Below are 18374 nucleotides of genomic sequence, written 5' to 3'. Positions count from 1 at the left end.
TTTAAATTTTATAATTGTCCCCTAATTTCATAAATCGTGTCGACATTAATTCGATAAAGTACATTTAAATTTCAATAGGCCTAGTTCAAAATGCTACCACCCCCTGACTGAGGGCGTTGCTTGGAGGCTTTGTTTTAACACGCCACGAGTCATGAGTGTTTCAGTATGATACCTACTTATGTTTCCATGTTCGGCAGATCTTGTATTTTTGCTCTAACGTCTCTACACACAAACACACACACAAATAAAATATATATATATATATATATATATATAAATATATATATATATATATATATATATATATATATATATATATATATATATATATATATATATATATATATATATATATATATATATATATATATATATATATATATATATATATGTGTGTGTGTAATATTCAGAAATTCAATGTAATTTCAAACTCCGCGCCTTGGGCGATGCTGAGTTCAAGGTCGTCTGAAGGAAGACCGCTCCCCCGCACATAGCGCACATAGCGAGAGGTTGTGGAACTAGGCCTATACGATACTAAATGTAATTTACCGAATTAAAATGGAGGCGTATTATGAAACTAAATATCAGTTATTAAATTAAAAGTAATGATAGATCGTTTAGCAGTCTGAATAATGTTACGGGTGTCCCAAGAAAGTTATTAGTTAGGCGGAAAATATGTCACGTAGGCCTACGCTAATGCCTTGGGGAGATGAGAGGCTGGCTGGTCCTCAGTCCCGCAAAAGCGATCGGAACGACAAGACGTCCCTGCGCGTCCGTCCACAGAAATAGTCAGGTGGCCTAGTCACCTGTGTTGCGCTATTGCAGTATAACAAGTAAGTCTCATTCTATCTCAGGTATGGGTTAGATAGGGCAGTGATAAAGTTATCAAGAGCTAACTGTGAGTTAATTTCAGGGTTTCCGTCAGAACCCACTTGACTGCGAGAGTGATGACTGCGAGAGATTGACTGCCTGCCGTTGAGACTGCCTTTGATGATTGAGGCTTAGCGATTGTCGCCGTCGGAACGATCAGGGTAGGCTTGTCACTGGTTAGCGGGAGAGCAAAGGATCTCTTGAGTGAACGAGTGCTGTCGACAACTAAAACGACACGGGACCAGCATCAGCATTGGGTGATCAGTTCTTACCACGTGGGTGCACAACACCACGTGTCCTCGGTCAGCTAGAAGTATTACCTACTGGCCATAGTCACCTGCTGGCGTTCTCTCTTCCTGCCCATGGATGCACTGGGAGTACACTGAGGCTATCTGAGTAAATTAATGGTCACACCCTGAGACCAGGAATCTAGGGGATACCTAGAGAAACATTTTATCTCCCTTATTACAGGTGTATGTTGAGTTGGGTGAAGCATGGTTCACGGGTATTGGTGGACCCAGTAACATCTCCATAATAGTGATAATATTTTTGTGTGTAGTTAATACCATTTTTTTCAGTTACTGACATTATCGTGATATGTGTAATTTAATATGTCTTAAATAATTTTGATAGTATTGTTTTTAACTGTTTGTGCCACTAATTGAAACCAGAGTGATACTGTGATTTAGTTCCTTTAATGCATTTTATTTTCTTATAATTCCGATCTCAGGTATAACCTTTGTTCCCCAGAGTAGTGTTTAAGTTAGGTTAGGAAGGATGCATCTGTTGGGGTAATATAATTTTGTTAAGTGCCCTGAAGGCCTATTCTGGGTGGAGTTAATAAGTTCTTGTTTTTTTAATACCATTTTCTCAGTGGTTGATATTAATTTGTTGAAGGCCCTTAAGGCCTGTTTCATGTGTGCAAGCAACAATTCTTAATACTTTGAATTTATTCTTGTCTAATGAGGCATTGTCTGAGTTTCTAATAATTTCAATCATGTATAACTTTTATTCCCCAGAGTAGTATTTTATGTTCAAGTTAAGAGGTGCGCATATTGGTGTACCATTATTTGATTGTGTCTGTAGTGTTGGAGGGAATATAAGTGTCTAACTTTTACAGTGTGTCTCATTCATCCCAGTCACAGACGCTATCCTTCCACGGGTCACAGACAATTCATTTTATTTAGTAAATTTAAGTGTTCTTGTGCTGGTTCGGGATTTTTCTCAAAAGGGCGCTTCCACTGCAATTACCATCTAATAATCTTTAATAAACCCCAAGTCAAGTGAGAAATTAAAGGTCCAGTAATTCCGACCGGTTACATATATATATATATATATATATATATATATATATATATATATATATATATATATATATATATATATATATATATATATATATATATATATATATATATATATTATTCAGAAATTTTAATGTGATATTTTAGAGACGTTAGAACAAAAATGACCGATCTGCCAAACAGGGAAACATAAGTAGGCCAGGCTGAAACACCCACGCCTCATGGCGAGTTAAAACAAAGGCTTCCAAGCAACGCCATCAGTCGCAGGGGTGGAAGCATTTTGAACTAGGCCTATAGAAAATTAAATGTACTTTATCGAATTAATGTAGACACGATTCATGAAGTTAAGGGACAATTATAAAATTTAAAGTTATTGTGGATAGTTTCCCAGTCTAAATATGTTACGTGTGTCCCAAAGAAACTATTAGAAATACGCGAAAGATGACGTCATGGGGGTGAAGGCTAGGCGGCCGCCCTGAGGATGACGCTGTGCCAGGTCTCAGTAGCGCTCAAGCGTTTGGTTTGGCCCAGGCGGAGGGAGTCCACGCATCTGCCAAGGAAAACGACCACGTGGCCTCGTCCCTTCCCAAGCACGTTTCATCAATGTTGCAAGTAAGTTCTATTCGATCTCAGACAGTGTTTAGATAGGGTGGAGAAGAAGTTAACAGTAGCTAACAGAGTCTTCTCTGGCAGGGTTTTGAGAACCCACTCGGTCAGCGTGTGATTGGTCACTGGTAAGCGGTCGTATAGCTGGAAAGCACGAGGTGAACAGGTGTTTGTGACGACTACCTATGTGGGACCAGCGTCGGCACTTTTGGTCGGTGGTCGTTCTGAGTCAACAAATCTCCCCACCTTGGTTCATACAACACCACATCTCTTCAGTCAGTGAGTGAAAAATCTTACAAACGGCAAAATAGAACCCCTCCCTCAGCTGGACATGGTTCACCTGCTGACAATCACTCTCTTCCTGTCCATGAAGTACTGAGAGTAAACTGAGTGCAGGCTGAGTGGATGAAAAGTTACACACTGAGACCAGGAGTCTAGTGGTACATAGAGACATTTATCTCCCCAGTATTGGGTGTATGTGATCGAATTAACCAAGACCAGGTGTGTAATCAACGCTCCTCATGGTTGATTGCACACGTGGGATGTAGGGGTTCCTCTTCAAAGTTGGTGAATGGCTGTAACACCTTAAAGTATGGGTGTGTTCTGAGAATATGTGTGAAGCATGTTACGGGTGATGGTGGTAAAGGGTGATTAGAATAGCCAAGTCCAGGTGTGAGATCAACGTTCCTCATGGTTGATTACACACGTGGGACGTAAGAGTTCCTCTTCAAAAGTTTGTGAAAGGCTGTTAGTACCTTAAAAGTAAGGGTGCATTCGGAACCTATATGTGAAGCATGTTAAGGGTGTTGGTGGAGAAAAACATTCATGACTCCTGAAATCTAGAGAGAGTAATGAAAAAAAAAACAGTTGAGCACCCGCCGCCTGCCTGACGGGTCATGAGTGATTTTCTCGGTTTCTTGTAAATGCCTGTCCCTTGGCAGGTTAGTAGTAACAACCTTCGGGTTCTGGGTAGTTAGGACAGTTAGGATTATAGTATTTTGTGGGTCATCCCAGACAGGCTATGAGTGATCCATGTTCTTGTGTAGTATGATTAAATCAGGATTTCTATTCCTCAGTGATTGCTATAATTTTGTCGGACGCCCTTTAGGCATGTTCATCGGTGCAAGTAATATTATTTTAATGTTTTATGTGCCACTAAGTGATGTAGGATGTACGAAGGATTTGTTTCAGAAGAGTTCCTCGTTCTGGTGTAGGTAGTACTGCTGCATTAGTAGTCCTCCCCAGATGCATTTAATATCTTTTAATAATTTTGATACCAAGTCTAATTTTTGTTCCCCATTGTAGTCTTTTTAAGCCACGCTAAGAAGTAGTTTAATGTTTGTGTACCTTTATTGATTGTGACCTGTAGTGTTGGAAGGAATAGATAGTGTCATCTTTTACCAGTGCGTCTCATTAACCCCAATCACAGGCGCTAGCTTTTCACGGTCACGGAGAATAATTTTATCTAATTGTGTTTTGTGCTGGTTCGGGATTTTCTCTGAGGGGCGCTTCCACTGCATTACCATCCACTATTACTCAAAAACCCTCAATAGCTAAGAGTGAGAGATTAAAATTCCGACCGGGTATACTATATATATATATATATATATATATATATATATATATATATATATATATATATATATATATATATATATATATATATATATATATATATATATATATATATATATATAGAAGAGAGAGAGAGAGAGAGAGTCGTTAATCAGGATTAGGAAGCACAGTGGTCCCGTCCCATCTTGGTCCCCTGGGGAACACTGCAGGTGAGGTGTTGAATTGTGGAGATAGAACCCTTGTACCTCACTGCTTGACGACGCTCAATCAGGAAATCAGTGAGCCATGAGACCAGGTTGGTGGGCAGCCCTAGTGCAATAGCGTTGTTGATAACAGTGCAGTGATAACAGTGCATGTGTGTGTGTGTGTGTGTATGTTACGGAGCCGCAAGTTTACCAGCTCACTTCACCAACGACATCACTTCCACAGTCACGCATCACACGGAGTTGACCCGCCGTCACCTAATGGGTTATGTAATACTGACTCATTGGAAGAATTATGTCACGTGATGTTAATGTTTCCTTAGATATGTACATATGAGCACAAATGTCGAAATATTTAACACATGATCACCCGCCACACACACACACATACACACACACACACACACACACACACACACTCTTCCTCGTTGTAAACTCTACTCTGTGATCCCTTTGCGCTACCGCTCACAGGTTGAGTGTGGGGTGCACAATAAAGTAGCCGCTGTAAGCGGCAAAATCAAAATCAATCCTCGGTTACACACCTAACTTGCGTAATCACCTCACAGTTATGAATATAATCAATCTCAGGTTTATAGGATATCAAGCGTCTGTGAACTCAGTACATACGCCACTAATCAAACTCATTCTTATGTGTTTAAGATAATAATGATTAGAATTTTAACCATACTTGTAATGCTTCGTACTTTTATTTTGAGTTATAAACATTATACACTATTACTGATAAATGGTATTTTCAGACAAGAAGAAATTAAAATACTATTTAAATAGGTCTCTATTTATGTGAAAGATTAAGTGAAAATATGGTATGTTTTGGGTCACGTGATCATTAGGTATGGTTAGATTTGGTTAGGTTAGGTTATGTTATGGAAGGTTAGGATAGTTAATAATTATGTAACGTTAAGTTAGGTTAAGTTACGATAGTTAGGCTAGATTCTCTTATGGTAGGCTATGTATGTTTTTTGGTTAGGTTATGTCATATTAGGTTAGTTTAAGTTAGGTTAGATTAGGTTTTGTCAACTAAGGTTAGATTATTTTATGTTAGGCTAGATTACAGTATAGGTTGAGTTAGGTTAGGTTAGGTTACGTTACGTTATGTTATGTTATGTTAGTTTCGGGTATATTATGTTAGGTTACGTTAGGTTAGGTTAGTTTCGATTATATTATGCTATGTTAGGTTAGGCTACGTCAAGTTAGGTGAGGTTAGATTTATAGGTTAGTTTGATTAATTATCTCGTGAAATAAGCTGAGTTTCCATATGTTTACACGATAATTTTTGTAATACATTTTAAGATATTTGAATGCATGTGTGTCAGGAGGAAACATAATTCTGCGTCAAGCTCAGGAGTTCCTTGAGGTGACTTTAACAATCAGCATTATGTGTTACGTTAACCTTAGTCACTCGACTGAGGTGGTGAGGTCATTAAGCCAAAGTGTGAATTCACTCGTGTACTGGCTAGACTTATGGCTCTAAACTGAAACTGAAGTGTGTGTGTGTGTGTGAATGTGTGTGTAATTGGGGACCTGGATGTTAATCGCTTTGCGGATCGTATTCCGGAGTAGTGGTTAGCCAGTACTGTTGGCGAGTTGTCCGGTCTTCTTGGACTCTTCCTTGACACTGGTTTCTGCAACTCGTTAACTTAGGGTGTGGTTGTTGTGGTGGTGACAGCTTCTACACCTTAAACAAATTCACGCCTTGGTGGCCCTTCGGTCGGCCACCCTCGTTATACGAGGGGCAACCATTTTAATACTAATAAATAATAATAATAATAACAATAATTATAATAATAATAATTAACGATTTATTGAAACAAACATGGCAGCCGGAAGGCTGAAAATAAACAGTTACATAATTGGGGAATGGGTCTCTTGATTGACAAATACTATACAAGTAACATAAAAACGAAATAAAAATTATATATAATAACAAGGTGGGGAGAAAGTTAAACTACAGGGCATTTCAACATAGTAACAGTGCAAATAGGTAAGATTGGTTAGGAGTGAACGCGCTGGTTGATTATGAGTTGTTGATAATTTTTACAATGGTTGGGACTGGGCTGTTCTTATTGAGATCAGTGCGTGCTCGTATGGGCTAAATACGGTTGTGGTGTTGAACAACAATTCGCGGACGAAGGAACTCTGGTGGAAGTAGGAACCGGTGTCGAGGATAGTGCAGAAACTTTTCGCCAAATTTGCAGATGAAGTAGCGGTGTGTGTGTGTGTGTGTGTTTACTGGTAATATTAAACAAAACAAAAATAATTACGCTCATAGACAAGACAAGAGAGGACAGTAAACTTAAAACATTCTTTTATTTACGGGGATTAGCCCACCAGGGCACGGGTCACTGACCCACATCGGGGCCTAGGGGGCGAAAATGTAATAATAATTTCAAGCTATAAGTTACAATCCATTAATCCATTTGACACTGACTCTCGAGGAAACTTGTACAGCAGAAGGTGGACAGAGATTCAGTTGTCGCATCCTGTTGTGGCGGAGCGGCGGTGTACGAGGTGTTCACCCAGGAAGACCACCATACTAACCGACAATCCTGGCGAGAGAAAGACACACACATTGGTTTTGTTTTTTTACGTAATTACAATTCAAAAGGACCCACCACACTTCAGAGAGAGACTCACCACACTTAATAAAGACTCACTACACTTCATAGAGACCCATCACACCTCATAAAGATGCACCACATTTCATAATGACTCATCACACTTCATAAATGCTCACCACATTTCATAAAGGTCCATCACACTTCATAAAGACCCATATCAATACAGAGAGATTTACCATGCTTCACAAAGGTCAACCATGCTTAACGGGGAGTCTCCCCATTTCTCGAAGACCTATCATACCCTTCAACAAACTAATCACACTTCAAAAAAGGCCTACAGCACTTCAGTAAATCACAACTTATCAGGACACACCTCAGTTCTCAAAGACCCACCAAACTTCACAAGTACATGAGACACTATACTGTATCTCACTAAGCCTCACCAGAACCTAACACACCTAGCACAGCGGGCTCTCAATGGGGTCCCCCTGAGTGTAGTAATTGCCTACCTATTCAATGAGATTCTGGAGACGGACTACTATAAGAACATCGTGGGTACTAGATACACGTGGCATAGGTCGTTATCATTTCACCTGGAAGGGTGGACTTTAAAAAGACACTAAGAAGAGACTCAACGAGATTCACCCAAAGATCCAGTTCACCATGGAGGAAGAGATAGATGGCCAGCTCCCCTTCCTAGACACAATCATCATAAGCACTAATGAGGGGGCCCAAAGTCAAGGTATACCACAAGCCTACCAATAAAGATGACAGTATCCACTACCTGTTAGCCCACAGCATTAAAACAAAGACAGGCGTGGTCAAAGGATTCATCCTGTGGGCTCACAGAATATGTGAAACCGAATATCTGGAGGATGAGCTGGCATACATCTTTAAAGCCTCCGAAAAACTGGGTTTCCAAAAGGATTATTGATACAGTTACAGAACAAGACCTAACACGACACAAGAAGGACGCAACACAAGGAACACAAAGCAGAGATACAAAGTAATACCTACCCCCCCCCCCCACCCCTTCGTTACTCTCATTACAGACTAACTACAACATTTCACCTTCAAAACAGCCATCACGTCAGGAACCAAGATCGGAGACATAGTCAGAAATAAACAGAAAGACCAAACAAACACCGACAGCATTGTCCGCAGTACTGTATACCCTGCGGCTCCTGCGACAAGACATACTACGGAGAGACAAGCAGAGATCTACAGACGAGACTGAGTACACCGAGCAGACGCCAGACACCACAGGATAACCAACGCCTTAATAGTATAGTAAACTTTAAATATTTTTACTTAATTTAATTTCAAAACTAAATTTTCTGTTGTTCCAAAATATATGATATTATGTAATATAGAATGATATTCAAAATTAGTTTAGGTATCCTTCTGAAATGTAAAAGAATGGGACAAGGAAAGAGAATGTGAAAACTGTTGAGATCAACAAATATGTAAAAGTTTACAGAAATCTTTTAATATTCATGTTAATAATTGTATGAAGCAGATGATCACTTTGGAATGATTTGTAAGTCTTAAAGTGCTGTAACTCAATATAAATTGATTGAAGTAAGTAAATATTTTATGGAATGTTTGTAAGATATTGTTATACATTGGGATAAGTTGTGTAAAATCATAATGTGTAGAAATTAAGTTAAATATTTAACCTAAGTGAACTGATACTGTGTAAATTAAAATTATATTTGAGCTGGAACCTTAACTAATAAATGAACACAAAATAGAGATAGGTTAAGACAGCCATTTTCTGATCTGGGTCCTTACAGGACAGACGTGTTAGGTCTGTCCCTGGATGTATATAAATTTATAAATGTGTGTATTAGAAATACTCCAGGAGATGGTAAGATCAATAATATTTGTTAATTATTTATCAGTGATATAGTAAATAAGTAATAATATAAGTAAAACATTGGAATTTTTTATGATAATCTTTGATAGGCAAAAATATTCTTTATTAATATTATGATTCTTTTAAAAATTATACTGATTATACAGGAAGTAATAGTCTGCGCGGAAAGTTAGGTCGCAATAGGGCCGACGAACAAACTTCTTACGTAAATAAGTTCATGTTTTGTGAAGGCTGTCCCGGGACGCGAGATGTTAGTACCCTTGGTTGGCTGGCACAACTGAGCACACGTCACGGCTTGCTCTCAGTGCGCCTCTGGGAATCGTGAGGGGAAGATTAACTCTGCGGGTTTGCGCGCCCCATGGCCATTTTTTGCCTCGTTTACGGTGCATTACCCCGACATAGTGGCCATCAGAGATGTCCAGGAGGGTTACTACAAGGGTCGACATTGCAGCAGTGATTGCATTGTACAAAGCAAACCACGAACTGAGAAATATTTCTGCTCAGATTGGTGTGGGATTGCATGTTGTGCAGAAACTTGTGAAGCGTTACCGTGAGGTTGGAGAGGACATGTTGTCAGCTCCTCTACCCAAGTCTGGTAGGCCTAAATTATTGTTTCCACGGATACTTCAGGATATTTCACGCCAAGTTAAGTCCAATCCCGCCCTCACAGAGAGAAACCCCCGTCTTCTCAGCCACGTCTCCTTAAGCTGTGTTCAGCAATCCTTACATGATGCCCTGGGATTTAAGAGCTTCCGTGCACCGTCGTAAATCTCTACTGACGAAGAGACAAGAAAAATAGAGTGAAATTTTGCAAGAAATATGCAGTGTGGGGTTTAGAGTAATGGAGGAGTGTTTTTTGGTTTGACAAGGGTACGATTTTTGTGACTGGCAGTGGTGGAGGGAAGATGTACCGCCCTCCTCACTCGGATGCATATCTCCTACAGTAGTGAAGACTGTTAATCACCCTGTCTCGCTTATGGTTTGGGCTTGCTTTATGCATTATGGTGTTGGTGAACTAGTAATCCTCGCTAAGAACCAGATGATGAATCAGTACAACTGTCTTGAGCTGCTCAGTGATTTCTTGCCTGAATCATTTGATAAGGCTAAGTCAAGCCCTTTCATGCAGGAAGGTGCCCCATGCCACACTGCTAAAAGTGTCATTCAGTGGCTAAAAGACTGTGAGGTACCTTCCTTTAATGACTGGCCTGGCAGTAGCTCAGATCTCAACCCAATAGAAAATCTGTGGTCCATTGTTAAGCGTCGTCTGCACGACACTGACGCCTCATCAATCCCGAAGCTAGAGGCAACTATCAAGGATATTTGGGCTAATTTCCCACCTGACCTGTTGCAAAACCTTGCTAAAGGACTGCCTGAAGAACAAAGGGGACATTATAAAGTATTAATTGAATTGTTAAATGTTACTTGACTTTATTTATACAACATAACAGTAAATATGCATTTTTTTTCAGCAGACGAGCTAACGTATGAAGAAAATTTTATACTTTTTTATTTTAAATGAACAGTGAAGGACTAATTTATTACTTTATTATTTAATATGATTTATTTAAATTGTTTACTTCTGTGGATTACTTAATTACGTCAATGATTCGTGTGTAAAGTGAACATTTGTGATTGAAAGTGAATTATTATTTATCTAGAATAGGTACTGAAAATAATGCCATTTTCAGGAGTTTAAAGGTTGCATCTAAGTGGAAGAAAACAAGATGACACCACTTGGAACAGGACTTATGTACCAGCTAAGTTTAATACATTAGTATGATTATGCATAGAGTGATATAATTTTACCTGAGAAGGGGTGAAATTGTAATTAAAACCTCTGTGATTTATGTGAACAAGTGATGCCAAGTGAGGAGTTATCACTTGTATTATGATTTGTGCTATTGATAAAAACTTTTACACATATTCTTTGTATAATTGATTCCTTACTGGCAAGGAATTGTCTAAATTTATAAACTCTTCGATTAGTTGAGTTTAGATAAGGTAACTAGAAATTTAAACCTTGTTTTACTGTTGCTACTAGAAACTTACCAATTGTCTATCGATCAAGTATTATCTGCATTAACTTATCTGAATAACAAAGAATAAAGTCGTATCCTCAAATAATCTAATAGTTTATAAGTCACTATACTTATAGCTGCTGGCGCGATATTCATAGTTATACAAAACTGACATAACAAGTTGGTGGTAATATCGGTCTTGTCACTACAATGGCGGGTTGAATACCAGGTTATACCGCTATGCACTGATAACAGCAGTGGGATATTATAAATCTCGCTGCACAAAAGGTAAAATGGGATTTCTGCCCAGATGGGAAGGCGTCCATGTCTTACGCAAGGGCGTGAACAAGACGACCAGGAAAGGCCTGACAGCAGCTTACATTACGCTGCAACTGAACATCAACACCAAAGTAGTTTGGGTGACATTGTGACACACCGCCGCCCAGACAGCGTCACGTGATTGGAGGAAAAAAAGGACAACAGTGACACCAAATGACCAATGGAGAGACGTGATATAGTTCTGCCCACCACCGCTGTCAAAATTCTGTGTACAAGTGGTAGCAACCCATATTGGGTAATATGGGGAATGATGGATGTGTCGACTGAAACAAACAGACTGAACTGCTGGAACACCTGGAACAAAAACACGCTAGCATTACCTCATAACGAATAGGCAAGTACCCCACGCTGAAAATAACAACAGACACACACACTAATGTCGTATCCCTACAGATCAACAGCATAAACCTCAATGATTACAGTATTCCCTGCAAAGAAATTGAATTCGAGCAAGTACTAAACACAAGACAATGTTACACATGCTATAAATTTGGCCACAACTCTAAGCAGTGCAACGAAACACAGATCTGCTCAAAATGCGCTAACAAAAACCACTCCCATCACTTCTGCACATCCACAACAATTAAATGTTGCAACAGTGGAGGAAAATAAACAACTGTTAGTCACAAATGCCTCATCCACTCCTTCCCACATTCACGACTCTGCCTGGACAAGACCCACAACCATCAACATTTCAACCACCCTAATACTCCCATCACACCAAAATAAACACAATTGTGAGAGTATCCCATACTCTCTGCAATGGGGATAGGGGAACCTTCCTCAAATATGTGGAGGAAGGCCTCAAAGCCAACATGTTACCAGTGAATAAAATACGGGAGACTTACAAACACGGAGTTGCACCATCACCTCCCACCCACCACCAAAACCAACACCCCACCTACACTCGCCAGGACTACTGAACCCATAACCTCCTCCACCACACTTATCCCACCCACAATGTACATCACCCAGACAGCCCTCACCAATAAGACCACCCAAAACAACCAAACTACCAACCCACACACCAAGACAAAAAAATGCACCACATAAAAGAAGCAGAAACCCCGACAAACTCCCAACACCCCCCAACAACTCCTTAGCCACCTCACAGCTAACATACCTCCCCAGAATACTGAACCTACATACCCCTCCACCATCTTAGCCACACTCACACCTGACTCCATCCAGACAACCGCCACCACCACCAGCCACGTCATTAATAAACCCACAACAACCTCCATCAATTTTGCTGCACCCACACCTGACCTCACCCAGGCAGCCACCAACACCCATACCGCTAACATTACCAGAGAAACCTCAAAACAAACAATCACACCTCGCCTACACCACACCCAGACAAGAAAAGACAATACGCCGCCACAAATTACTTGAAATCACCTGACAAGCTCCCTAACCACAGCCCATAATCCCATTAACCACAGCCCATAATCCCATTAACCACAGCCCATATCCCACCATCTCATCATCCACCTACAAGCACATCCCCTGCACACCTGCACCAACCACCACATCCCAGAACAGATCACGATCTGATTCAGCCACTCTGAAGACACAATCCGAACTTAGTTGAGAAACACTCAGATACAGGAAACACTCCTTTTAAAACGAAAACAAGACAAAAACCAACTAGACCAACAAAGACAGTAAAAGCCATGCAAACATGATCACCATAATACAATGCAACTGTAGAGCATACTCTACAAGCAGACACATCATCTCTATCCTTCTACAGTAAAAGAACACAAGCCAGACATCCTCCCGCTCAACTCAACATATGCAACACAAAAATCAAGCACCTTGGGTACACACGCAGGCAATCATCACAATAAAATCACGAGGGTGTAGCATTCCTCAGCAGATCCTCCATCAAATACGAATTCATCACCAATTTCACCTTTAAACACTTATGGCCACCAAGATCGACACTGAACACGGACAGATACTGATGTGCACAACATACACAAGGCCAACCACTCGCATCCCTTTCACAGATATGAATTCTATCTTCAACAACACACACCTATCAGTAATACTAATGGCTCATCTCAACGCAAGACACTCAGCATTCTAACACAACACAACAACCGCCATGGACAACAACTACACATCTTGTTCACACACAAAAACCTTTATCACATTGGACATTGCTTCCCTACGTGTTGCCCTGGACATGGCAGAAATACCCAAACATAGTCATCACAAGCACATTAGCCCTTCAATTTCAACATTACGTTTCACCAGGCCCCTTGTCAGGCTCAGATCACATACCCATTACACTACAACTCTCCACCAACCCCATCCTGATCCCAACACCTGCACTAAAATATCAAAACTTTGACGCAGACTGGGTCACTTTAAAATCTACACTTGCTGAACAAGAACAACAATACACACTCACTCTCGAGCACCAACCAACAGGAAAGTATACAAAACGTGCACACAACTCTTTAACACAATGGCCAACTCAGCAAACATACACATACCAAAACGTTCTCAGAAGAAAAGATTACCTTTCAAACCTTTTATCAGAACACAACGATTGCTACACTACTACAGTCGACGAATCACAAAAAACCAACACAACCTTGCATCAGTACAAAGAGACATCACCAGACTAAGAAGACACATTATCAAAAACCTCCCCCACGACCACAACGTGCACTGGGCAGGTTTCGTAGCAGCCGCCAAGGAGCACAGGACACACAACCTCCAGGAATCCGACAAAGAATTGTTAAACTCAGGGGGATGGCCCGGTCCCCGTTCGATTTTCTGTTAGTAAACGGGAGATGAATCAGAGAGCCAGCTGAAGTAGCACAGACATTAAAACAACACTGGGAACACATCTTCCACCAACACACCCCCAACCCAACACAGACCCACCCTAAACGACATAAACAACATCCCTACACTGCACGACAGAACCACACCAAAACTATTATCGTCACCATCACTCTCACACAAGAACACATCCTCACTGCACCATTCACCCCAGCAGAAGTCAAACAAGCACTCGACATAACAACGAAGAAAACACCACACCAAGCGACAGCAAGATAGGACACCAAATCCTTAAACAAATTACCCCCAGAAATAGTCACAGCCATCGCATACCTTTACAACACTCAATTTGCTACAGGATACTTCCTCAAACTCTTTGGCAGCCACAGCCATGATAATCCCAAAACCAGGCAAAAACCACACAAACCCACAAAACTACAGACCCATCAATCTCCTACAAGTCTAAGGCAAGATATTTGAAAAACAACCTTGAAGATGAAGAACTACATTCACATAAACAGTTTGGATTCAGAGCATAACATTCCACATAGGATGCACTAAACATAATCACAAACTACCTGCGCTTGAACGAGGGAGTATACAAAATAGCACTCATCACCAAAGAGGTACAAAAAGCTTTCGAAACAGTCTGGCAATACGGACTAAAATACTAAATATGCAGAAACTTCAATCTCCCCCAAAATCACAACACCACTTACGCAACTTCCTAATATTACTTGGAATACCTACTATATTTACAGTACCTGCTTTTATTATACCATCAAAACCGTTTTATCGGAAATTATCATGTAAATAGATACGTAATTACCATTGCAATAAACATAATTGCCAACTAGACATAATCCTGACAGCTCTGTCCTCTTGTTCAACCTTATTACTGTACAATCCATGTTGTACTGCTCCCCCATTATACTTATGTTTTTCAATTCCACTGCAATTTATGCATATATATATATAAATAAATACCAAAATAAACTAAAGCAAAAATAAATAAATAAATAAAATTAATAAATATTGAAGTGATAACCGTGGTAACAGTATGAGATGTTCTTATTACCACCATGCTATTGTACTATTCCAGATGATACTAACTGTTACATAATACTTCCTTGAGATAAATGTATAGTATATATCAGGTGCCTAAAAGAGAGCTCAGGTTCTCAACTGGCTGAGCCATGTTAAAATTGTTAATATTATCCACTCTGTATCAGTGTTTTTCTGGCTAAATAAACTGTTTCAATTCAATTCAATTCAGACTACTTCCAGCTGAACGCAGGAGTTCCACAAGGCTCAGTCCTTTCCCCAACACTATATATACTTTACACTAATGACCTGCCTGACCCCATACATACTTACTCACTGACCATAAAATACGCCGAGGACATAACACGACTAGTCAGATACGGAGCAGCACTAGACTACCCCACAGAAAAAACAAACACATAGGGAACTTGAACAGGTCACGAAGTGGGAACTAAAATGAGGTATACAAACAAACTCCAACAAATCACAGATCACTTACTTTGACAAAAAAAAAAGACATCAACCTCGCCAGATATGCCTAAACGTATGCGCCAACAACCCAACACCCATACCTACAGTATAAAACAGACAAACAGAGTACTAGGTATAGCATTCAATCACACCTTCACCATGGAACATCACATTGCCATGAAAAGAGCAATAGCACAAAAAGCACTCACAGTCATACAAAGATTCAGAAGTGCAACAACGAAAACTAAAACACATTTATACAACGTACTGTTAATATACGCACTCCAGTTAGCGGCACCACCAACATCAAGAAACTGCAAGTCAAGCAGAATAAAGCACTGAGGTTCATACACAACTCACACTGGACATCATTCATCACAAACGAACACCTACACGAACAGAGCAACATTTCACCACTCAACATCTACCAGAGACTATTAGGTGATAAATAGATAGAAAAACCCCTAACCATACACCCACCGTAGTATAAATACTTTGACGACATCATACTTCACCGCAGATACAGAAACAGGAACCCCTCCATACTAAACTGGACCAATACTCCATACCCACCCCCTCTATACTAAAACACGCAATCAGCAACAATAACACTCCTATATCTGCACCTGGGTGGACTGAGAACAATCCAGGTACACCATATCAGGCGGTTCTGAGTTGAGATATTCTCTTCTCACCATTCCACTCAAACTCTGATGGTGCAATAGCAAATATCGTAACAAATGAGATTTGTCAGAGGTGCGATTATTCCTTAGCAAATCAGAGAACTATTCAACAACTTTCTTCTAAAAACTGCAACAATGCCCTCAATCTTCCATGCAACGAATATTCTGATATTTTAAGATCAACGATTCAAAACTCTTCGTCTCCAACTAGCTCCGTTCCATATTTGGCATAGGCTCATCTGTCTCCAAACGATTACTTCTTCCCTTTCCACTGGTCGGAGCCTCCCGGGGTTGTTGGTTCGAGCATGCAGCAGTGTGAGTCTTGTCGCGTCGGTCGTGATGCCGGTGGTCTGTAACAAGGACTAAAAAAATCTTATCAGTGGTCTGTACTACAATCCTTTAACAATCAGGCTTGCTGTGTTAAGCTCACTTCCATCAACTTGTTTTCCCTTCTCTGAACCTTTTTTCTCCCCTGTCAATTGGGATTTATGTATGTATGTGTATTCATTCCTTCTAAGTCTTGTGACGAAACGTCAGGAAAGAATAAAATAGCAATTCATAGTTGGGTTTCCATTTCTACCACACTTCAGTAAATCTCACCTGGACCCAAGTAAGTTCATTAGAAGTCATCAGACTTTACTAAAACCCGTCACTCACACACACACACACACACACATACATCGTCTTCAGCCTTCATGGGGTGAGGACGTCTGTGGTAGGCGCTGCCCGCTGAGGCGGTCGTGGTCTTTTTGGTCATGAAGACAGCTGCCAGCCTGGTATATCGGGCCTTCCCCTTCCCCATCTGGATTTATCAACATCCTCCCACCAACAGTACAGTGCAAAGATTGACGATCAACCTACAAGAGATCTACAAAAGTGACTATTTCAACTCGAAAATGAAACAACTGTTAGAGCGACAATCGGTGCTTAGCGGTCAATGTTGACCTGACGCTGACCTAACCCCAGGGTCCCCATACACCCACCACCACCACCAACACTGGATGAGGAACCAAGAAAGACTCCAAACTACATCAGGAGAGAAATGAGGGCTCCCTACTTCACCTAGGTGAGGATTTATGATTTCCCAACTATTGTATATCACATGAGGAACAAGAGCCACTTCCAACACCTTGTGTGAGCTGAAGGACCTACCCGGACCATGTGGTGGATGTGGTAAACGTCAGCTTAAGTAGTGAGGGAGAGGCTTAGCAACTCAGGTACAACGGCCATCCAAACAGTGTGAAGGACTTTGTTGGCGCCAATATCAAGTCACAAGAATGTTTACAAGACCAGCTTCCACAGTACCAGGTCTAGAGTTAATCTATATGTTGACTATGTTTCTTATATTTTTTTGTATTGAAACCTTTCCTCAATCAAGTGACCCACTAACCGATTTCACCATATGTAACTTATCAACCCTGCTCATTGTATATTTTCAGCTTTCGTGCTGCCATATTATCTTAATAAACCGTTAATTATTATTATTATTATTATTATTACACACACACACACACATACACACTTGTCAACAATCAGTGAGACAAGACATGCCCTGAAGGCGTTCCCAGTTTTGTCAGCCAGGCCGAGTCTGTTTGGCCCTGCCCCCCTCCCCCTGCTATATTCCAACGTCCAACCAGCCTTACTACACCGGAATTTATTCAGCAAAACATTTAAGTGATCAGTGCAATGATTCATTACCAAACAGTGTTCCGATAGTGCATTCCAAGGAAAAGCACAAAAACACAGCAGTGTAATACCAGATAATGGGCACTTTGTCGGTCTCCTTCAAAGTGCCTGTAACAAGGACCACCGCGGTGTTTACATATATAGTGGATACTGTGTCGCCAACCCTAAGCGCCAGAGACAAGGACTGACGGTGTTTACGACTGACAAATATTAACAGATGTCTACCAGTGTCAGTGGCCCTCAAAGTGCCGCCAGTGAGTTTATGGCCACCGGGGACAAACACTTCCGTCCTGTCCACAACAACAGATATCAACC

The 18374-nt window shown here is 40.5% G+C and overlaps 1 protein-coding gene across 1 annotated transcript in view; it reads right to left on the bottom strand.

Annotated features, from left to right (window-relative positions):
• Positions 1–6485: 6485 nt before the first annotated feature.
• The window catches only part of LOC121853858 (glutamate receptor-like), a 29549-nt gene continuing 17660 nt past the window's right edge, over positions 6486–18374 (bottom strand). Inside the window, exon 8 of the mRNA XM_042348237.1 lies at positions 6486–7125. Coding sequence (XP_042204171.1) covers positions 7046–7125 — 80 coding nt within the window. The 3' untranslated portion in view covers positions 6486–7045. The remainder of the gene's footprint in view (positions 7126–18374) is intronic.

The sequence above is a fragment of the Homarus americanus genome, unplaced genomic scaffold (assembly GCF_018991925.1).
Source record: "Homarus americanus isolate GMGI-L3 unplaced genomic scaffold, GMGI_Hamer_2.0 scaffold18703, whole genome shotgun sequence".
Classification (NCBI taxonomy): domain Eukaryota; kingdom Metazoa; phylum Arthropoda; class Malacostraca; order Decapoda; family Nephropidae; genus Homarus; species Homarus americanus.
The sequence above is the reverse complement of the archived record's forward strand: the minus strand, read 5'-3'. Positions and strand labels throughout refer to the sequence as shown.